The sequence below is a fragment of the Strix uralensis genome, chromosome 5 (genome assembly GCF_047716275.1).
Source record: "Strix uralensis isolate ZFMK-TIS-50842 chromosome 5, bStrUra1, whole genome shotgun sequence".
Classification (NCBI taxonomy): domain Eukaryota; kingdom Metazoa; phylum Chordata; class Aves; order Strigiformes; family Strigidae; genus Strix; species Strix uralensis.
In genome coordinates, this window is record NC_133976.1 from 16,888,177 (window position 1) to 16,912,249 (window position 24,073).

The 24,073-nt window shown below is 37.8% G+C and overlaps 1 protein-coding gene across 10 annotated transcripts in view; it reads left to right on the forward strand.

The window, feature by feature from the left end:
• Nucleotides 1-24,073, forward strand: part of KIF21A (kinesin family member 21A) — a 93,342-nt gene that overhangs the window by 42,100 nt on the left and 27,169 nt on the right. For 6 of the 10 annotated variants that reach the window (XM_074870014.1, XM_074870021.1, XM_074870013.1 and 3 more), the window contains 16 exons: nt 3,398-3,593; nt 4,409-4,598; nt 7,496-7,559; nt 8,369-8,572; nt 11,927-11,965; nt 14,406-14,490; nt 14,665-14,782; nt 15,975-16,163; nt 17,068-17,267; nt 17,670-17,777; nt 18,275-18,343; nt 18,454-18,665; nt 19,315-19,468; nt 19,851-20,051; nt 21,408-21,509; nt 23,322-23,487. In XM_074870014.1, coding sequence (XP_074726115.1) covers nt 3,398-3,593; nt 4,409-4,598; nt 7,496-7,559; nt 8,369-8,572; nt 11,927-11,965; nt 14,406-14,490; nt 14,665-14,782; nt 15,975-16,163; nt 17,068-17,267; nt 17,670-17,777; nt 18,275-18,343; nt 18,454-18,665; nt 19,315-19,468; nt 19,851-20,051; nt 21,408-21,509; nt 23,322-23,487 — 2,297 coding nt within the window. The remainder of the gene's footprint in view (nt 1-3,397; nt 3,594-4,408; nt 4,599-7,495; nt 7,560-8,368; nt 8,573-11,926; nt 11,966-14,405; nt 14,491-14,664; nt 14,783-15,974; nt 16,164-17,067; nt 17,268-17,669; nt 17,778-18,274; nt 18,344-18,453; nt 18,666-19,314; nt 19,469-19,850; nt 20,052-21,407; nt 21,510-23,321; nt 23,488-24,073) is intronic. The other 4 variants (XM_074870015.1, XM_074870023.1, XM_074870017.1 and 1 more) reach the window with 1 other exon arrangement.

Here is a 24,073-nt window from a genome sequence, read left to right on the forward strand (position 1 = left end):
TGTAAAGGTTGTATATCTTGGGGTCTGGTGCATCTATCCTGTTGTCTGATGTTGGATTAGAGCTTAATAAAAACTAAAAATTGTATCACCAGAATTGTTTGTATGATCCTGTTCTGTATATCTACTGCACATACAGGGAAGAGAGGCTTTGGCTTCTGGAAGCTTTGTCTAAGCAAACATTAACAAATTTATTAAAATAATACAAATTTTGTATTAGTAACATTAATGTGTTCAAATACAAAAGGGAGGATAGCTGAGTGTGTTTTAGCAAGGTATCACCTCTTACTCCTCTATTTTTAATACAGCTGAAGACTATTTTTAGGAGGGCAGGAAGTTTTCTGGGCATGTCACAAAGAAATTGGGGAAGTGGAAGAAAATTCTTAAATTGTTGTTCTGCTCTTCAGAGAGAGAACTTTAGTGACACCTTGCAGCACTGTGGTGTAAGCAAAAGCAGAGCCAGACAAAACAAGCAGAATAAAGGCTGGAATTTTCAGAAGTGGTTGAAGGAGGAAGAACTCAAGAATTATGAAAAAACCAAGAGCGTAGGTCTTCTAAACTCTTTCTGGAAGTAACTGCATATAGCATTTCTTGACTAAATTTTATATTAAATACACTAGCTAATGAGAATTTTTTTCAAACTACTCCTAGAATTGCGCTTTTGTTGAAATACTATTTTTGAATCTAAAATATTTTCTCATCTTACAGCTCCACTTCTCCCCCTCCTGTTCTTCAGGAGAAATTGCATAGTTTAGTGTACAATGTACAGCTAGCAAATGCTGTCCCAGAGCATTTTCAAGGATATTCAGATATATTCTTTGTCTGCTCTGATAGATGTTAAATTTGTGGACACCCCCACCCACCTATTTTTATTTATGTGATATACATGCTGAAACATGTCAAATCAGCAGTTTGCTGTTAAGGAAGCATTATACATATTAACACAATTTGAATAATTTCTTGTCCATGCTTTGGCAACCATAAAGTGTGGGAAAGCTAAATTTTAATAAATAGTTTTTCTTCTGGGAAATCAGATTATTAGATTTCTGTTAGCCTGTTCTGTAGCCTTCCAAATTCCACTGCAGTTATTATAGTCCACATAGTTTCTCTTTTGCAAATACTTAAAGACTTACTAGTAGTGATTCAGGTTAGATTGCAGTGAGTCCTGGGTTAATGATGATGAAAGCAGTGTATCATTATCAGAGAATCATACTATTCTCACCATAATCCTGATTTTAAATATAATGTTGTAACAGTTCTGAAGCAGAATTTAAATATTAATGTTTCTTGAATTATTCAAGTAAGAATATGGAATATTAGTGGGTTTTGAAAGGATTTTTATAATGTATAGTATGAAAAATGAAAACTTTCATAATTTCAGGGGTGGAGGGAGCAGTTTAAAGAAGTGGTAAAATAAAGGGTGTAGAACAGTTTTTAAAAAAGACCCCTAGTCCATTATACAATTCAGATAGGAAAGTGGAGTTCAAGTTGTTCAGTTTTCGAGACAGACACCTAGTAACTAGTCTTCTGAGGTTTAGAAAAGTAATCACATTCTCAACTGAAAGCACAAGTAGTCCTGATGTCAATTAAATATTTGTTGTTAATCTCACATATTCTTATCTTGAGGACTAAACTCAAACAGTTTGGAGAACTGACACAAAAGTACTCGGGAGATCTGAGAAAGAATTGCTGAAATCAAATCTTCCTTGTATCCTCAGGCTAGTTACTCTTTCCAGTTTAGTTTCCCAATGTGTGTGGTGGAGGTAATTGTTTGCCTCACAAAGAGATGCAGGGATTAATTTGTCTCAGTCTGAAATTATAGAAAGTGAAGATCAGAATCCAGTCTGCCTAATTCAGATATTTCTTCATTGCCCTGGAGACAGTGCACTCTTCTTAACGCAACCATCTAAGCTCTAACATACAACAGAGAAGCAGATTCCTCTGTGGCCTGGAGGGGAGTACTCAGTCCATCAAATGTAGCTGTTTTCCCCTATCTGTTGAGAATTTAGGCCATGTAGGCACCTTGAGAGTATGATCTACATCTTCAACTCTGGTTCTGACCCCTCTAGGCCATTTTTATCTGATGTGAAATGAGTGTGCTCCAGGGAGTGAGGGAAGGGACCCTTGTTCCTCCATCTGCCTGTTGAAGGATGAAACTGTTGCGGGAGAATATCGGACTTGCACAACTCTGAGAGTTATATCAAGCAAAGCCATTTATTTTTCCAATAGTACATACTTATGCTCTCACCAAAGCTCTTACTTCATAATTAGCAAATCAGCAATTAGACAACTATCAACCTTTTCTCTTACCAGCATAAGACCACTCTAACACACGCTGTACAGACCAATCAACTTCTTGTTCACACGGTGGTAACTTCTCACAGTTCAGTACTTTTCCACAGCTCAGTGTTGCAGCTGTCCATTGTTTTTCCCTGCCACCTTGGCACAACTCAGCAGTTTCTTATCTTTCTTTCAAGGCCTGTTTCTCATCAAAACCTAGCTGCTTCTCAGAGGCTGTGCAGGGCTGACATGCTGATGTCTCCCACATGAAACCACTTGGTTGGAATGAAAATTTTTTTTTTTCCTTTTTCTCATTTTGTCCCACTGGTTCTTGCTGGTCTGTCTGCTCACTCTTTCATTTGGAGCAGGGAGTACGTTCTCACCCGGCATATCCTATGATGGGCTGGCTAGAGGGTGTTATAGGAACTCGAAAGGAAGGTGGGTGTTCATAGCCCTCTTGGGCTTAGATCTCAGGTCCTGCTGCTTTTTATGGAAGTTCTCTAAGCAGTGGTGTTAAGAAACATTGAATAAATACAGTTATAGCCAGATATACTAAGGGTAAGTACTAGCTTTTTGGCTTCTGTTGGAAAACAGGAGATAATTTGGAGTAGAGAATTTGGACAGTTTGGACTTCGATAAAATGTGAGGTAGACGATAGGGTACCTTGGGCAGTTACACACATACATGGACAGCTAAAATGAACATTCAGACAACTTTCAGATTAAGCAGGGATTAGAGGCAGCCTTGACAGCTGTGTGATCCAAATCACTGTCTAGGACTTCAGATTGATCTTAAGTTCCTAAATCTCAGTTTATGTATGATTAGGCAAACTGAATATAACTTGAAAAACATATCTAAGAACACCTATTAATTGCTTTTATAATTTTACATGTAGAACAACTAGTGAACTAGCAACTCTTATGCTATGCTAGGGTGATACAAGATGTAACAGTGCGTAACTTTGTGATTGACAGTCTTCCACTGTGAGTTAGATTGAAGAATATTTTCACAAATGTTGTGAAGTCACTATTCTTGTTTCACCTTCTACCTGAAGACCTGTTAGCTTCTCTCTACTCTTCTTGTTCTTGATGTATAATGCTGACCTGTTTCTAACTTCCAGTCAAACGCTCATGATAGCATGTGTGAGCCCTTCAGATCGAGACTTCATGGAAACTTTGAACACACTAAAGTATGCCAATCGGGCACGGAACATCAAGAACAAGGTGATGGTTAATCAGGATAGGGCTAGTCAACAAATAAATGCTTTGCGCAGTGAGATTGCACGGCTACAGATGGAACTCATGGAATACAAAACAGTAAGTTTATCCTCTTAGGATTTCTTCTGCTTTAAAACACTTACAGTTTTACAGCTTTTTTTTCCCTGTTGGCTACTTCCACTTCATACACCAAAAAAAATTTGAATAGCAACCCTAACTTAAGCAACACTTCTAATTCCAGTGGTTGCCAGATGTTCTTAGAAAACTTGGATTGCATCCCCAGAGAAAAGATACCTCAATGAATGCTGATGATGTCAACAGATGCTGCATGTTATTTGTTTTTTGAAATGCAAAATTTGACCTTGTCATGCTCAACAATGAGAAATAGTCACTTCCAAAGCAAAAATGACCACAATTTAGGATGATGCATAAATGAAAGTGTACAGTTACTGTGTATTGCTTTTAAAAACTTAGCTAAAAAAAATTGTGTTTTAAAATTACATTTTAAATTATATAAGGCAAATACTCATATGACACAATGCCCATTTCTTCCTGAAATTTTAAACAAATATCTTCAGTAATAAATGTGGTTATCAAACTGTGTTCTCCTTTGTTATCCTTGAGATAGTATCCTGATTTGATAAAGAATTGTATTCTTATTTCTTAACCGCTTCAAGAACTTGTATTTCAGACTAAGACGGAATTACACAGGACCCAAATGCTAAGGTGTTGGCCAGACATCAGTGTTTTGAAAACAATGGATAAATGGATAGTTTTAAACTTCTTGAGAGAAGATTCTTTTGCTATGAGTGTCTGTTTGGAATTTCAAGTAATCTGTGGATTGCCTTTGCTAAGTTAATTTTTCATGTGCAGGTCAGCCTTTACTAGTAATAAAATATATTTACTTTCTTAAGGGTAAAAGGATTATAGATGAAGAAGGTGTTGAAAGCATCAATGACATGTTTCATGAAAATGCAATGCTGCAAACAGAAAACAACAACCTGCGTGTTAGAATTAAAGCAATGCAAGAGACTATTGATGCACTGAGAGCAAGAATAACACAACTTATGAGTGATCAGGCCAACCAAGTGCTAGCCAGAGCAGGTATGCTGTGGGTGCATTGTGTGTAAACTGCTCCAAAAGTTCATGAACTTAAATCAGTTATGTTCTTGCTTCATGGGTACCTTGGAATGAAATGATGCCTTTGTAACAGTAATATAGAACTTGCTTTGGCAGGGATAGGCCCCCATCTGATTCTTTCCTCTGTTTCTGGAGATTTCTTGTCATGGTTTGTTTGAGTTAAGAGGGCAACTGAGCACCATGCAGATGCTCACTCACTCCTTCTCAACAATCAGAAGGGGAGAATACAACAGAAGGCTGAGAGATCAAGATAAGGACAGGAAGGGATGACTTGACCATTATTGTCACAGGCAAAACACATACTTGTTAGGGGAAGGAAGAGAACATCAATTTACTTCAAACACCATCACTACTTAACAAACAGTGTAGGACAGTGAGAGATATAACCATGTCTTAAAAACACCTTCCCCCACCTCTTCCTTCTTCCTGGGCTCAGCTTTGCTCCTGCTTTCTCTACCTCCTTCCCCTGCCAGCAGTGCAGGGGCCAGGGAAGCAGGGTTCTAGTTAGTCCCACTGCTCATTCATCCTCAGAGGGAGGACTCTACCCCTGCTCCAGCATGGGGTCCCTCTCAGGGGAGACAGTCCTTCACAGTCTTCTGACATTAGTCCTTCCCATGGGCTGCAGCTTTTTTTGAGCTGCTCCAGCATGGGTCCCTCCTGTGTGTTGCAGTCCTCCTAATGCTGAACTACAACAGTCTTGGCCTTCTTTGGGTGCAGTAACATGCTCTATCCTGGTGTCCCCCATGGGCTGCATGTGGGTATCTGCTCCACTATGGACCTCCACGGGCTGCAGGGGCACAGCCTGCCCTCTCACCATGGGCTGCAGGGGAGTCTCTGCTCCAGTGCATTTCCCTGCTGCCTCCTCCTCCTTCTTTCTTCCCCAGATCTTGGTGTTTGCATCTGTGTCTCCCTCATAATTCCCCCTCCCAGGTTCCCCTTCTCAAATATGTTATCACAGAGGTGCAGCCACTGCTGCCAATTGGCTCAGCCTTAGCCAGAGGTGGGTCTGGCTTGGAGCTGGGGGAGCTTCAGGAAGCTTCTCACAGGGGCCACTGCTGTAGTCCCCTTCCCTGCTACCGAAAACCCTGCCACACACAAACCCAACATATTCCCCCTCTTGCCTCTGCAAGTAACATCATCACAATACTGAAACACAATCTACATAATTCACCCCTTGTCTCTTCACCACAGCTATAACAAACTCCCATGATTATTCTGCTAATAGGGTTCAGTCTGTGTTTTGCCCATTACATCTCCCAATTACTATCCTTATCTCACATTCCTCTTCCCCATGTTGGGTGCCACAAAGCACTGTCCTGGTTTGAGCCCAGAGGGCAACTGAGCACCATACAGCCCCTTGCTCACTCCTTCCACCTCAGGAAGGGGAAGGAGGAAATACAACAAAAGTCTCAGGATTGAGTTAAGGACAGGGAGGGATGACTCACCCATTATGGTCATGAGCAAAAGGCAGACTCCTTAAGGGAAGGAAAAAGAACATTAATTTACTTCAAAAACCACCACCGCTTAAAGTAGGCCAGTGAAAATATAACCACATTGTAAAAACACCTTCCCCCACCCCTCTCTTCTTCCTGGGCTCAGCTTTGCTCCTGATTTCTCTACCTCCTTCCCCCACAGTGGTGCAGGGAGACAGGGAATGGGGGTTGTGGTCAGTCCTGCTGCTCATTCCTCTTCAAGGGGAGGACTCTTTGCAGTCTTCCCCTGCTCCAGTGTGGGGTCCCTCTCACAGGAGACAGTCCTCCACAAAATTTCTCTGACATGAGTTCTTCCCATGGGCTGCAGCTCTTCCCGAGGTGCTCCAGCGTGGGTCCCCTTTCATATGTTGCAGTCCTCTCGGCACTGAAATACAACAGCGGGTGCTTCCCCCAGTGTCATGGCCTTCTTTGGGCGTAGCCACCTGCTCCAGCCTGGTGTCCTCCATGGGCTGTGTGTGGGCATCTGCTCCACCATGGACCTCTATGGGTGGCAGGGGACAGCCTGCCCTCTCACCATGGGCTGCAGGGGAGTGTCTGCTCTGGTGCATCTCCCCCGCTCCTTTCTTCCACTGACCTCGGTGTTTGCAGAGGTGTCTCCCTCACAACTTCTCACAACTCCAACTCCTCCTCCCAGGTTCCCCTTGTTAAATACATTATTGCAGAGGCATGGCCACCATTGTTAATTGGCTCGGCCTTGGCCGGAGGTGGGTCTGACTTGGAGCCAGGGGAGCTTCCAGAAGCTTGTCACAGGGGGCCATCGCTGTAGGCCACCCCCACCCACCCCCACCGCCAAAAACCCTGCCACACACACACAAACCCAACATTCTTCTATTAATAGAAATAGTTTGGTACACTGATTTGACCATTTATTTAGGACTATGAGCAACATGAAATATGAAATAATACCTTTGGATAGGAATTATTTGTATGCTTAACTATAAATGGACTTAAATATTTTGCTTTGGATGAGGACCTGGACACAGATGGGTGAATGTTCGCTTGCTTTTCATCTCGTAGAATAATCAACCAATTGACTTACCATGACGGCATTGTTCTTTTTGTGCGCTGTTTGTCAGGTTACCTTTGCCATGGTACATGCATTGTTAAAGGTGCTAATATGGAAAACAAATTAAATAGAAAAAGTTACTTGTAATAATCCTGAACATATGATACAGAGGAACAAAAAACTTAATGCAGATTAAAGAGGAAATACATTTTACAAATCAGATAAGATCTAAACGTGTAGCCCATATGACTGTTTCTCTTTGCTGGTACCTTCTACCTAAGAGCTGTATTCAGATATTTATACTGTTGCCGCCCTTTCTCAACCTTTCTCTTCCCCCACCCCTCCTTTCTCTCTCTTCAAAGGAGAAGGAAATGAAGAAATTAGCAACATGATTCATAATTATATCAAGGAAATTGAAGATCTCAGGTATTTACATAATATGTATTTGAACATTTTTTTTTTAAAAAAAACCCCAACAAACTAGAAGTGTTAGCAAGTAAATACTTAAGCTGTTTTCCTATTTAGGATTACTTTAGGACTAGTGGTCCTTCAGCTTCTAAGACCATCTGGTGTTGCTCTTGGCCACAAAAATTAAAATATTAAAGATGAAGCTGACAATAGAAATAAAAGTAAGATGTTGCCTAAATGATGATGATGACTTGATATTGTTACACAAAGAACAGCGAAACTTGGAATGATTGTTGTATAACTTTATAACATTGCATATAAGTGTTACTACTGAGAAATTACTTGTTAAACTTTAGAGTTTAAAAAAACCCAGCATCTGCTTTCTTTTTAAATTAAAAAAAAAGTATTAAATATTTTAGATATTTTTATTTTTCTATTTTGTGGAGGTGTACCATGCAAAAAAAAATCTGGCCTATTCCCAGTTAGTGTTAAGAGCTTTTGTGTAGCTTTCATGTAATGTGTATATACATACAGCATATGCAGATATATATCTGTACATATATCTGTGTGTATATTTATACAGACATTTATATTTGTATGTATTATGTGTAAGGTATGTGATAAATACACAGTATATGTAACTGTTGTGTCAAATGGTCTTATCAAGGGATTTACTACACTTGTATTTTGTGAGACTTCACCTTGGTTTGTAGTTTCTTTTTAAACTGAAGGTAAGGCATTGCAGTTGCAGATGCTAAAGAATATACATCTCATGCATTAGCAATACTTGTGATACATGATCTACAATTATTCTTTCTTTTTTTAAGAGCAAAATTATTAGAAAGTGAAGCAGTGAATGAAAATCTTCGACGCAACTTGTCAAGAGCTTCAACAAGAGCCACGTATTTTGGTGGACCATCAGCATTTTCTGCTTCTATGCTTTCTTCAGAGAAAGAGACAATGGAAATTCTAGATATAGCCAAGAAAGATCTAGAAAAGCTGAAAAAAAAAGAAAGGAAAAAGAAAAAGAGGTGGTGTATGAATTATAATGCTATTTGTTTTCTCTTTATTAGTAGAGGTGTACTTTTTAACGACTGAGACTTTAAAATTCATTTGTTTTTGCTGTGTGGGTTTGGATCCTAAATGGCTGTTCTTTCAAACCCTTTTACATATTGAAGTTATAGGTGTTTTTCTTTTGCATCTTTTCTTCCAGTGAAGTATTCAGTATTTGTAGCATGAATGTTTCTGTTGTAATGATTTTTTCTACATCATTATGCACAATGGTAAAAGCACAGGTGCTCTCCATAAATTTTGATATTCAAAAAAATGTTTTTAAAATGCATCTGAAATTAAACAGAAGTTTTCAAAACCCAAAATTATAAACTTTTTTCTAGTGTATGTCAAAACTGAAACAGCTTTCTGAAGAAATAGCTGGGAATTCTTTGGTAGTTCTTGGAATGGCTTCTTTTGCTTTATCTTCTGCTTTTATGGATGTTTTTAATTTGAGGTTTCCTAATTCTCTGCAACATCATGCTTTGCTGGTTTTTGCTGTTCAACTTCTCATCTACTAAAATGCTCATAGACATTGATATAAATGCCTGTTCAAACAGCAGTTAGTAAAGGAAGGATCTGCTTGTTTACTCTGAGACTTTGATTCCATTAGAGATCTTTCCCTTTTCCTTGAAATTTTCCACACTTCTATTACTTCCACACACTAATCTATTACTCTTTTTACTAATGGACCTTCAAACTACTTCTACAAGTTAAACCTAAAACAGTATAAGCCTGAAATATAGTTGAAGTATAAAGTAGATTTGAGTTAATGATACCTGCAATTTGACATCTTGTATCTGTAAATCCATTCACCACACAAATGTCTGATACATATAGAGGACTAGATTCTTTCTTTGCATATCATTGTTCAGGAAACTCTTATACTTTTACGGGGATTTTGATAGGTTTTATGTCTCATGTTTGTAAGAACTTGAGGGAAGGATGGAAGTATTAAATGAAATCAGCAGAATGTTCTGACCTCTCTTCAGACAAACACTTCAATATGTTCCTTAATTAAATACATTTTAAAATCAAGCATGCATTTAAATACATGCTTGGATAGAGCCCCAATTGTTAGGTTGAGGCCTGAGTATTAGGTAGCAGACAGGACTGTGACCAGAAAACAGATTAATGTTACCAGATATATTGAATAATATCTCTTATTGTAGGAGATGATCACTTAAAAGAAACATTTAGAAGTTTTACCCCATGTACAGTAGGGTTGTTTGTTCTTTTCTTTTCTTTTTTTTTTTTTTTTTTTTTTTTCCCCTGAAAGAAGCTTCTGTGTCCAATCACTCTGGCTCACACCAGGACAATAATCTTGTGAATGGGATAGCCATGTGGTCTGATCCAGAAGTAAGGACTACTTATTATAAACTATTTTTGAAATCAGTTTTCTATCCTAGCATTATAGAATTAGAGAACCATAGAAAAATTTAAGTTGGAAGAGACCTCTTGATGGTCCGGCCTCCATCTTAAAGCAGGTCTTGTGTTCTATAGAATGGGATTATACTCTTCAAATTGCTGGTAAGGTTTGAATCTATCTACTGGGCCATCTGCAGACTGCTTTGTAATAAATATTTATAAATTTCTGAGGTACATATATTGGGAGAAAAATTCCTTAGAAGCTAAGAAATGTTAGAATTTAGGGATTATGCATATAGCCTGTCATACTTGTTTCCTGCAGAGTGCTTCTATCTAATTAATGAAATGCAAAGTCTGTGTACAGGATATATCACTGTGAATTTTTATTCTATTGAAATTTCAGGAATTATAAATGGGTATGTTAATGTATTGCAGAGGGACAATTTACCCTGCAGTTTGGTAGGGATTCTTAGCTCTACTTATGTCTTCTACAGGCATTTAGCTGCTTTTACTGTACTATTTCTTTTTGGGGTTGCTGTTCTTTTAAAATAGTCTAACTAGTGTTTTGCTTTTAAAATGGGATCGGTTAGCCTAATTACTATTTCTGCCCCATCTGCTACCTTCTTGATCTGTTTTTTTCCTGGTTATGGGTCAGTATTATGAAAGGTGCATAATTTTAAGTACATGCAATTTATCTAAATTGTTGTGAGCTAGCCTGAAGATCTAATAGCCAGTTTCTGAATGAGCAGCAGGTACGTACTGCTATATATCTGTAGCCTTTAACAACCATCTGTCAGAAAGTTTATCGAAAACAGTTTACATGACAGTAATGCTGTCGCTACTGAAATACTGAAATGCTTGACTGGAGTTTCTCACGGTGTGACCAGAGAAAACCTCCCATGTCCCTTTCAATTGTTAGTCAGCCTTACGTACCTGGTAACCTTTTTTGACTGTTGTCTTTTGACTTCCCTAACCTTTTACTAAACTAAATTAAATAAAATTACATGGGATTAGCTCCTACCGCTACTGAAGGAAGATGGCAGGCAGTATAAGGTGAAAAGGTAGCAAAAGCTCTTGCTCCAAACTTGCTCATAATGGCAACATGAGGAATTTCAGTAGTTGTTGAAATTTAAGTCATCTCTACGCTTATATAAGAAGTCATGCAGACATTTCTTTACTGATACATCCACATTTGTTCAAGAGGGAAAAATACAAGTAAAGCTACTAACACTTTGTCCATCTCATTGCTTCTGATGCGTATTTTTTGTTAATTTATTAAAAAATAACAAGCAATCATTGGCATGTACTTTTTGAATCCCAGAAAAATAAACTGCAATCTCCTGCTTTTTATTTAAAAACAAACAAGACCCCAAAACAAAAAATAAATGCAGTTTGAAGATTTATATATGAATTATATTCAGAATATATGGTTTAGAATATTAGTACTAAAATCTTCTCGTCACTATTTTATACTACGTTATCAGCATATATAAAACTAGTGCTTTGTTTTTTCCTGATATATTCCTGAGCTATATAACTTTGTTCAGTGGCAGTACTTCTTGCAATTTTCAGTGTTTTATCTGCCAATTTTAAGTGGCAAAAGAGGAGAAAGCTTTTTCTAGAGCTAAGAGATTTTTAAAATCCATATTAGAAATAGTACTCAAAGTGAAATATATTGTCTATATCTAAAACTTCTTCCTTAGTGTAACTTGAATTTACAATTGTTGACAGTGACAGATTAGTTAACCTACAAATGCTGCTTCTTTGTTTTCTATTTACTTTCCAACTGTGCAAAATGTATTGCCTTTTTACTACTTGTTGTCTCTTGATGGTATCTTTTAAAATTTCATTTTAAACTCCACAAGCTCATATATCATTTTTTTACCTTCTTATCACTTTTGCTTTTCACTGTCTGGTTTGTCCTTCATTGGCTTGGCCTTCCAATACTGTACCTCGTGCTTTTGAAGGCTACAGAAACTTGAGGAAAGCAGTCAAGAAGAAAGAAGGTTGGAATATTTCCCAGGTTTTTAATTAACTGTCATTTCAATTAACTGGTTGTCATACATGAAAAGAAGTTGGGCAGATTCATAGGTACTTCAAGAGTAGTTCATTTGGCTTTTCAAAATTCTTTCCTGTGTTTTGACTTTCAACAAGTGTTTTAACTGGAAGAAACCTGTTGTGGAATTGAGTTTGACTCTGGGATTGCACAGTGTTGAGCAAGTGTTTGTGGGGAGGTGGTGCCTTTGGGAATTGCTATAGAGTTAAGTAGATTTCTTTCTTGCATGGCCTGTATATAATGAAAGGCAGGAGGGAGGCACAGTAGTTCATATGGTATAAAATGTATAGCGGGCAGTATACGACACTAATCATTTTTGCATGTGAGATCAAGGTCTTGGACCTTCACACCTCAGTTAAGTCTGCTTCTTTTATTTTTGAAACCATGTGACTGAAGCCTTGACCATTCCTTCCATTCAGTTTCAGCCAAAGCAGTAGATAAAGTAGTTAGTCATAGAGAGCAGTTGAGGGCTCTAAAAAGAGAAATATACTGTCATTAAAATCGCAAGTAATGGAGCTTTTATATTTCAGCTGTCTAATTTGATCCAAAAACCCCCCACTGAATTCATGCAGATGATGTGAATCTTCAGATCAGTAGCACACAAATTAAGCAGTACAGTTCTGCCTGGGAGAGCTGCTGGCTTTCCTTCCTCCTATCTCTCCCCTTTATTAGGCAGAACACAAATTCTCTGTAGCGGTGAGCTCCGTGCTGTGTGCAGGCAGAAGGGAAACTGGGGTTTTGCCTCAGTTTGCATGAAGATTGAAGCTGAGATCTCTTATCATTTAGGTTTATTGACCAACATAAAACAGAACATGTTGTGGGCTGAGTGAGATGAGAATTTGTGAAAATGAGATTGCGTGGCTTGGTGTTCCCTGTTTAGCATTTTTTTTGCCTGTACAAATCTGGTTAGGCTTTTTACTTCCAGCTCCCTGGGTGCTGCATGGATTCAGACAGTTCAAGTAAAAGCTTTCTGCCTTGCACATGGTCAGCTGTAGCTGGATTTGGTTTCACTGGTGGAGAGTGGGGCAGAAGGAACCAGTTAGCACTGAACAGCTTAGAAAATAGTGCAACAAAAAATCACGTGTTCACAGAAGCAATGTGTTACTTAATTGTCACTCTTCAGAGTAGAGCTCTGTTTTAAAGGTGGCTTTTAGGTGTCACTTGACAAATTAGTGTCTCGAATCTACTGAACTTTTCTTGTTGCTGCACTGAGTGTTGGATTTACTAAGAGTTAGTCCTCAAGTCTGAGCTCCTTTTGGTGTCAGTGGAGGAAGATGTACATTTCTAGTTACCGTGCATGATCAGCGGCAGCACATAACTTGCCAAACTTTTATGCAGCTGAAGTTAGGTTAGGTGGATTCCACATTATGCAATCCTAACCATGTTTTTTTCGTTACTATCCCCTGTGGTGTCTAGTCCTGTTCTATCATGATTTCTCACCTATTGGGGATGGTTTGGGTTTGCACATGTAGCACTAGAGGGACTGACATTTAGCTCGTGACAATTTGCAGAGTGCCGTTGACTTCTGAATTTTACATTTACATGTGATGTCCAAATGTGCACTTAAAAACCTTAAAACTCATCCTAATGGCTAATACGTGAAACCTTTAAAACAAACCCAAAAAAACTCTGCTGTGATTTGCATAAGCTATCATTCCAGTTCAGGTTGCCAAGAGAGGAAAGAATACAGAGATACTTGACATTTAAATAAGTTTTGAATCATAGTCTGAAAAACAAAAGCATGGAAATATACTAAAATGTGATCTTAATAGTTGGGAAAAGTTTCTTTTTGAGATTGCCAGTCCTATTGCAAAAATTCAGTATTTCTTGACTCTTTCTGCTGTTGTGTCAATGCCTATTTTGAGGATTCCCTTGATGTCAAAGTAGATAACCCATCAAAAGAGTAGTTATAGTATGATAAATTAGGATATTGTTTAAGGCTTATACATAAATTTTCAGATGATTGTAAGCATAGTAAGCTCTGTTATAGCTTGAGAGTGTAGTAATACCTGTAATGTATGTTGTACCTGCACATAATGTTCTTTGTTTTGTAAAAGCTATTCTGGGTACACTGCAACTTCCATGCAAAAGGAATACTGCTGTAGTATATGAAGATGTGTATTCTGGTTGTCCCAATTGTGCAATATGCCCTAAAACAATGTGCTAATCATTAATATTATTTTGCAAGTTAAGATTAAGGGTAAATAAGCATTACTTTTTTATCTGCGGGAGTTTGGAAGTTGTGTTTTACCCATGCCCAACACATGTGCCTTTGTCTAACTACCTTTGGTTTTCATCTTTATTTGGAATTACAACTTACTGGTTTGGGGGATGGGAAGCATATGCCCTTTCAGTTTGTGAATATTTTGTGTCTGTGCCTCTTCTGCTAGTGTTAAAGAGGATAACACAGATAACGAGCAGGAGAAGAGAGATGAAAAAGGCACTTCGGAGAGAGAGAATAATGAATTGGAAGTAGTAAGTATTTAGAAGTGTTTGGTTTACTTGTTCATTGTCTGTTTAAAGATTTACAAGGTTATAGAAAGGAAATTAGGAATGGGTCAGGTGAATACTGTGGCTTTGCAGTGATAGTCACAAGTGACTGGGGGATGGAAAACTGTGGGTGTCCTTCAATATCTTTCTATTTTGTAGGAGGAAGTTCAGGAAGTAAGCGATCATGAGGATGAAGAAGAGGAAGATGATGAGGATGAAGATGACATGGAAGTTGTTGAAAGCTCAGATGAATCAGATTCTGACTCTGATGAAAAAGGTGATGTCAGTGCAATATTCTGTAGAATTTTACAAATACTGTCTGTCATTCCTTGGGTTTTGGTAGGCAAGATAGCATGTTGTCAGCCCACTGTCCATAATTCTCCGTGGATTGTATGTCCAGTGAATTGTCTTTTTTTGGTTATGATACTAAAACATGTAATAGATATCAGATCAAGTGTCCCCGTACTGACTTTAAAATTAATTAAATGCCATTAGATATTTGATAACGCATTTTTTCCTTGATTAGAATATCCAAAAGTGTAAGATTTAAGTACTGGGTTATTTTTATGTCTCAGGACTAATCACTAAGGTGATAGCTCCTATTCAGCTGATTTGGAAATGGGTAGAATTTAATTTTGAAAGACTTAAAGTCCATCAGCCTTCCTTATTTTCCTATGGCATGCAATTTAGGACTGCTAGAGTCAAAGACAGCATCACCAGCAGTTCTCTCATGTGAGCTGGGCCAAATGGGCAAACCAAGTCTGTTGGTTCCTTCTTGTCTGAGAGTCACATAAACCAATACCAGGAGTTGCAGAACCTGAAAAAATAATCCTCACTGACTTTTTTATTCTGGAGCACATAATCTTAAGCCAAAAAAAGACCTACTTGACAAAAAAAATGAATTAAACTTTTATAAACTTAGCTTGTGGATTAGTCCTTTTTCCTTACTTTTTCCTCCTACTTTTCTCATTCCCTTCACCATTCCACTTCTATGATTGAGGTGGCTCCTCTCTTCTCAGAATTTTGGCTTTATCTTTCTAAGAGCTAGAGAAGGGAAAATCTCCCCTTGGAGTCTGCCAGCAGTCAAATTTTCCTTTTATAACCGGCTGGGTTTATGAATGACAGTTATTCTCTAGCCTTGAGGTGTGACTGAAGTCTCAGAGCCTTTTGTATGGAGAAGGACAGATTTCTGATTTTGAGATTTAAATGTAATTACAACATGGGCTCCAATGAGAGAGATATGTTTCCCTACCTCTTTCCCAGTTCTAGGATGGAGAGAGTTTAAAGAGGAGGCTTTATTGCAGATAGTAGCACAATGCAGCAAGAGAAACTTTGTGTAGAATTCTCCTGTGCATAATTTACATGTCAGGAAATGGCCCTAACATTGCAGGGGGTATCTATATTTGTGATCCTTGCTGTTACTTTAACAGACGACTTAATTTTTAATTACTCAAATCTTTTTATTTTAGAAAATTATCAGGCTGACTTGGCAAATATCACATGTGAAATAGCCATTAAGCAGAAACTCATAGATGAACTAGAGAACAGCCAACGAAGGTTGCAAACACTGAAAAAACAATATGAAGAGAAACTAATGATGCTACAACATAAAATTCGAGACACTCAGCTTGAAAGAGATCAAGTTCTTCAAAACTTGGGTAAGAAGTACAAAATCATTTAAATCTAGATGCTGTGTTGTTTGCTACTTCCCCCACTTCCTTTTCCAAATGTGATAAGAAATTTCAGAAAACAGAAACAGGTTTGTACCAGTGAATCATACTTTACTCATTCTAGTTTCTACCAGAATTGAGAGAAATTTTGTAAAAAGATACTGGTACTGACAGGTATTTGATTTGGTTGAATAAGCATTTTCAGTTTTCTAGGAGCACTCATTTTAACGTAGACCTTGAGATAGTTCCTGAATTAAAAGTTCTTTCCTGCTCCTCCCCCCACTTCCTTTTGATTTGCATACAAATAAGAACTAGGATCAGTGGCCTTTCAGAGATGTTTTACTGACCAAACTTTTTTGAATATGTAATAGTATTGAGATGAAAAAATAGCTCTGACTCAGGAAGTCATAAGCCACAAATATTTGAACTTTGGGAGAGTACTGGGGGAAACGTTTTGTTTGTGTGTTTCTTTTAAAAAATGTGATATATGTGCTTTATAGTTGTATACTTCATATGATTTTGGTGTTCCCTTATTCTTCCTTAGACCTTCCCTTTTGATCAGTTCCAGAAAAGGGATACTAGGCTTGATGGCTCTTGAGACTGTTATGATCTTATGCACATATGTATGAACAAGCATGTGTCTTCAGGTGCTCAGATATCTGTTATCTAGTGCAAAGAAATCAGAAGGAAAGTGTTGACACTTGATCTCTTATCCAAGAAACGCATACAAGGTGGAAAGGTTGAAGCGGTGCAGGTCACAGAAGCTAGAGACAAATTAAATTTTCAAAGATATTGCAGATAATGCTAAAGCAGAGGAAGCAGTCATCTGCTGTGGCTGGCAAAGTGAAAATACTCTGAACAAAAGTAGATTAAGAATTTCCTTTTGCTCTAGGTTCTGTAGAGACCTATTCAGAAGAAAAGGCAAAAAAAATCAAGTCAGAATATGAAAAGAAACTCCAAGCCATGAATAAAGAACTGCAGAGACTTCAAACAGCGCAAAAGGAACATGCACGATTGCTTAAAAATCAGTCTCAATATGAAAAGCAGCTGAAGAAACTGCAGCAGGAGGTGACAGAAATGAAGAAAACCAAGGTATATTTCAGTATATTGAAGTGTTGTACAATGGGTGTTTACTGAAAAATGGCCTGAAATCTCCTGTTACCTACCAGATAACTCTGTTCTTGCTGTCAGCTGCTTGAAAGTCTGCAAACAGAAGAGTTATGAAGACTAGGCTATTCCTGGGGGAGAGGGGTGGCTTTTAGGTTTAATGAACAGAAATTATGGTATCAGACATGGAGGAGCTTGCACTGCTCATTAGCAGTTATTAGCAGTTATTCAGCACTGAATGAAGAAGACACATTAGATGGAGGAGGTAAGTTGGCGAAAGCACATAATATACTGGAAGATGGCAATCTGAAGAAGAAACTATATGAGTGGGGGCAGGGAACAGCACTTCAGTGTAAACACCTTTTCTAAGTGATGACCTCTTTACAGGTTCGCTTGATGAAACAAATGAAAGAAGAGCAGGAGAAAGCTAGAATGACTGAATCTAGAAGAAACAGAGAGATTGCACAGCTTAAAAAGGAGCAACGCAAACGAGAGGTGATTTGACAGATAAAGAACTTTAATTTGGAATAAGCATCTATCATCATGATGTGCATCTGCTTGCAGGCACACACCATGTGTATATGCGTTCACTGAGGCGGGCATGTACCTGTATATTTTCACCCAGTCAAAATACAGATAATTTGGTTTGACTTCTATGGTAACTCAGTTTCTAGCTTCAGGTGATGAGTGCAACAGAAAATAGAAAGCTTATTGGATATGTATATCAGTATTATTTTATTAGTGAATCTTCACAAAACTGTTGCTACCACCTTACTTGCATGCAAGCATTCTTTTTGATAGAGAATTGATATAGTGACACACTTTATTTTCATTCTGCACTAGAAAGAGGAAGAAACAATTGTGACTTGACCACTTCATGTCACAACAGTTTTGCAAACTTGTATTAGTGTCTAAAGGTCTTTTTTTATACAGTACAGTCCTTGTGGCAGATAATGGAAAAAATATCATGTGCTGCTTGTATTTTTTCACAGCATCAGCTCAAGCTTCTGGAAGCTCAGAAAAGAAATCAGGAAGTTATCTTACGTCGCAAAACTGAAGAGGTATTGTGGTAAAACAGTAATGCATCTTTGAAAACAGAATGATACTGTATTGCTCTAACTTAGAATGCAGTTTTGGGGAGAGGTAATGGTGTCTCTGCACTCTGTTTCAGGTTACAGCCCTTCGTCGACAGGTAAGGCCTCTGTCTGATAAAGTGGCAGGAAAAGTAAGTCGAAAGCTGAGCCTGCCTGAGCATCCTATACAGGAAGCAAGTTCTAGCTCATCAACTGAGCACGATGGTTCAAGAACAGCAGCACAGCAGAAGATGAGAATTCCTGTTGCAAGGGTTCAAGCATTATCTGTAACTGCAACAAATGGAACAGGGTAAGGATTAAAACTGAATACTCTCTGGAGAGAACTGAAAATTGCATGGACTTTCTAGTAGATAATCTTGCGATGACACTTATTGCACTAGTTGTTATTTTTCAAACTGCTGTCATGTAATGCTCATAAAATGGGCAATTTGAGTTTTGTGGGTTTAAGACAGTATGGAATAATATAAAATGGCATTAAGTCACATTAAGAAACCCCAAAATTTCAAAATCCAGTTAATCTGCTCTTAAAGAGAAATGCCCTTGGTGATCCAATGTCTGCAGTGTTCTTAAGTACGAATAAAAACTTGTCGGAAAACACAATTTAATTTCTTAAGTTTATTGGTGATCTTCCACTCTGGTTTGAAGCAGACTCCCTTGTTAAATAGGGAACAACTCTTAGGTGGCATTCAGTTTCAGTGGTGCATCATGCAAGATGCCACAGTGTTTGATACCTGTTTATCAAACGCGATATATTAGAGCACAGTAGAGTTCAGCGCTGGGTGCAGGTAGCTGTCTGGTGCAATGAAAAACTGCAAGAAATTCTGCAAAAAATTTTAAAGTTGTCTGTGAAAAATATTCTCGCCTGATCATTTCCACATTGAAATGTGTAATTGGATTACTTTAGATTTAGCTGTATGTTTCTCTTGAATTTATCACAGAAGGAAGTATCAGCGGAAGGCAGTGACCAGCAGAGTTTACACCTCAAGGGCAGCCAGGATGAAGTGGCAGTTACTCGAACGCCGAGTGACTGATATCATTATGCAGAGGATGACCATTTCCAATATGGAGGCAGATATGAACAGGTTACTTACGGTGGGTGATTTACTATCCACTCTTGGCTGTATTGTCATATTAAATAAAGAGAGAGCAGTGCATTTACCTTTGCTGTAAATGAATTGCTGTGATGGTGGAATAGGCAAAGTGACTTGGAATACATTGCAGTCAGTGAAGGCGCTCTTAACAACTCCAGTAAGCATTTGGACCATGGGATTGCTGTGCTTAGTAAGAAATAAAAAGCATATTAATGGATCATGTGCAGATATATTAAAATATTCACCTGTATAACTTCTTCCTGTAGAAATCATATGTTAGTTAAAGTATAACAAGGAAAGGAAAACAAAACAAAAAGGTGCTTAAATGCCTTGAGTGTTTACTGATTCCTTTTTATGTAATATTGTGTCTTTGGGGAAAATAGCAACGTGAAGAACTTACAAAAAGAAGAGAAAAGCTTTCAAAGAAGAGGGAGAAGCTCATCAAGGATGGGGGTGGCAGTGAAGCAGATAGAAATGTCCAAAACATAAATGAAGAGATGGAATCACTAACTGCAAATATAGACTACATTAATGACAGCATTTCTGACTGCCAAGCAAACATTATGCAAATGGAGGAAGCAAAGGTGGGTCAAATACTAATGCAGAAATGGTAAAATGGAGAAAAGAAAAAAACAACTGTGTTAGCCTTGGAAATGTTCTCATTTAGAAATGAATCTTGTTTTGGATGTATAATTATTGAACCAGGAAGAGAAAATTGGTGGAAAACTTGCGTGAAGTTTGAAATCAAGTGTTTATACAACTGAACTTTTAGATCTGAGTTTTAATGTAAATAGTGTAATGCAAGTTAAGATTACAAAGCATTTAAATGTCAAAGCTGATGCTTTCTATTCTACTGGCATTAAATTAATATAATTTTGGGGACTGAAGGCTAGCAGCTTGTATCCTCTTCCTACACCTGTTGATATGCTTCCGCTCCCTTGTACTGGTTTTGTATACTTTACATATATTTAAATATTTTTGTATGTGAGAATTTATGTAAATTCTTTATATTGCATTTTAGTATATTTTCAATTATGGAACAGTGGCTTTCTATAACTAAAGAGCCTTTTCAGACCAAGTTGCTTGTTTAGGGTAGATGTTTTCAAATAGTAATTTAGTAAAAGGGAATTGTCTGTTATCACTGATGTAGAAATTTGAATGTTACCAAAAGCAGTGAAATCCAAATCTGAAAACTCTCATGATGCACTCTCATGATGATACATTACATGATCTAGCAGGAAGAATCCACCACATAGAGTCTCCTAGGTCTCCTGGCACATGGTAGCATGAAGTCTGAACTGTAACACTTATCAATATTTTTATATGCAGTGCTTGAGTCCTCCTTCTCCCACCTTGGGCTGATCTGTGCTTTAATGCGTGTTACATCACCAGCAGCTTCTACTAGTTTACTCACATCAGAATTTATTGAATTTTGGACAGCATGGTGCAAGGTTACAGGACTTTACCAGTAAAAAAGTAGTGAACACAAAAAAACTCAATAATTCTTAAGGGTACCAGTGTGCTTAATATTGACTGAGAATAATCAGAAGAAAAATGAGGAAGAGACTAAGGGGAGAAGTCTTCAAATGCATGAAGGCTGCAAAGAATGAAGAAATGCACTCATTTCTGCATCCACTCTGAATAGCTTAGCTTGTAGAAAGAAGGGATCTGAGTTTGAGTTTGATAAGAGCCTTCTAATAGAAAGAAACTGAAGCACTGGAAGAGACTGGGAAGGCTGCAGAGTCTGTACTGTGGGGTGTTTGGGGGATAGTTTGGAAGAGAAATCCTTCATGCATGGTTTAGAGGTTCCAAGGGGGTGAACTGGGTGATGTTGCAGGATCTTCATTGTTTCTGTTTTCTATGCTTACTGTAATGATTTAAAAAAAAAAAAAATTAAGGTATTTTTCACAATCTGACTGTTTTTGTTGTTGCACATGTAGGAAGAAGGAGAGACCTTGGATGTAACAGCAGTGATTAATGCTTGCACTTTGACAGAAGCTCGATATTTGCTTGATCACTTCCTCACAATGGGTATCAATAAGGTAATGCATTAAGTGAAATATGTGTGCACCAGGACTATGCCATGTACCAGGAGAGAAGCTGTGCTGACACAGACTGACTAATGTGCATTAGACAAAGCAAAGCTGGTCAACACTACTGAGTCACGCTGGTTCTCAGTGTGAAGGCCCTTGAGATCCATTGTTCCCTTCAACCTGTTGCCTGTTTTTCAGCTCCCAGTAGAACCTACTTTTCTCTACTAATTACCTCATGTTGTTCCTATGAGAGCACTAGCTTTTCATAATCAAATAAATCTCTTACTATGTTTTTCAACAAGCTCCTAAAGAATGCCCAGGATCTTTTTTTAAAGACCGGCTCAGCCACTTCCTTAAAAATATGAGCCTTTAAAAAATTTGTTTTAAGGTATATATTGACGTGTGGCATACTTCAGCCAGACTTCTACTTTTGATTAGAGCAATAGGGGCTTTTCTGAAAGCCTGGGGGAGTAATATTTTCAGAATGAGTATTTAGCAGTTTTATAACCCCATGCACACATGTATCATACGCTCTTGATGCTGCTTTTCTTTCTGTTTGGAGGCCATGCTCAGTGTCATTAAATCAAATGAAAGATTTCAAGGCTATTGAAATGGGCTTTGGGTCAGTCGCGCCGACCAATTCTCTGTTCTTTTTTTGCATTCTTGATTCATCACTATGCAGGTAATCAGAAAAGTTTGTGTGTGTTTTATTAAAAAAAAAAAAAAAAAAAAAAAAAAGGAAAAGAAAATTCTCACAATCACATTGGCTTCTGCAAATCTCAGTCTCGATTTTTTTCAGCCCTTGGGTGGGTTGAATGGATACCTGGTTCCTTGCAGCAGAGTTAATATGAGAAGAGTGCCTCTGACTTACTCTGTTAACAATTTCTACTTCTCATTATAAAAAGCTCCACAATGTGAAGGTGATTCTCCTCTTTCTGATAAGTAATTATAATGTATAACAAAAACTGAAGGTATGTTTTCTTGCAAAATTGGTTATGCCTGCTGTCTATTCTGTTTGTTTCCACATGCAAAATGTATCTATTGATATCTTGTTTTAGTTCATGATAAAATCAGAATCTAATCTGTAAATCCATAGTACTACTTTCTCAAGTGCTACACTCAAAGTCCTCTGTTACCCTACAAGTCTTTGAGAAGATCTGTTGTACCTTCATTTTTCCCTACTGTTTCTTCTATTTGGAAACTGTTGTCTGTAAACTTCCTTGACTACATTTTCTACAACTAAAAATTCCCGCTAATACATGGATCTAGGGAAGTTTCCTTAGAATGGATTCTCTCATAAGTTAGGCCATGAGATCTTTCAGCAGAAGCTGAAAGTTCGCTGAGTGAGTCTGTAGGAAAGGTTGCGGTTCTGGGGTTGGGTTGGGTTTTTTTGTTTGTTTTTTTTTTTTTTTTTTTCTCTTATTTGTTATAGAGTATCATAGGTAATAATTAAAAAAATGTACTTGTGAAAAGTGGAGGTGTTGATTTTTCAGATGCTTGCTACTCTTAAATAAATACAAAGAATCTATGAATTGTACTTGGGAGTCGTGTCCAACTTGGCCACTAGATGCATATTTGCAAGGCAGAGTCTGAGGAACACAAGTTAAATGAATGCTTAATGATACTCTTTAAAAAAAAACCCACCAAAAAAATCCCCAAAAGAAGATGTTTAGTTGACACTTGATCTTTAGGATGTGAGAGGAATGTTAAAATGTACACATTGTTTGTGTTTGTAGTTTTAAAAAAGTTTTGGTAATTCTCATTTTGTAACAAAAAGAGTTGTGATAAAGTATTTGTCATCTTTTCCTTTCTTTCTCCTAGGGTCTCCAAGCAGCTCAGAAAGAAGCTCAGATCAAAGTTCTTGAGGGGCGCCTTAAGCAGACAGAAATTACTAGTGCTACTCAAAACCAACTGCTGTTTCATATGCTAAAAGAAAAAGCTGAGTTAAATCCTGAACTTGATGCTTTGCTGGGTCATGCTTTACAAGGTAATTTTGTCATCTTGTATTCTGAATAGTCAGCTGCATGTCATGTTTGCCTTTCATGCATGCTGTACCGGGCATTCTAGGCTATTTCTTTTCTGAATAGATGCTGTATTTTAACATCTTATACTTAAACTCTATTTCGCAATTGATGTGCATAGGATCATAGAATAGTTCGACCTGGAAGGGACCTTAAAGATCATCTAGTTCCAACCCCCCTGCCATGGGCAGGGACACCTTCCACTAGAGCAGGTTGCTCAAAGCCCTGTCCAACCTGGCCTTGAACACTTCCAGGGAGGGGGCATGTATGTCATTTTTAAGTATATCCCCTTGGCAGTGAATTGTAGAAGTTGAGGTTTTTTTATTATTAGTGAGACTTTTAAAATTTAAATAATCTGCTTGTCATTTTTACAAAAGACTATGCATTTACAATTTGGTATGATATGTGAAATTCTAAATATGCAATCCTATTCAATCATCATACGTTAGTGATTTTGAAAGTGGCATCACCTGTCTGTTACGGCATCTATTCTACTTCTCATGAGATGATATTAAGAAAAATTTAGAATACATTTGGGTATTTTTGTTTTAT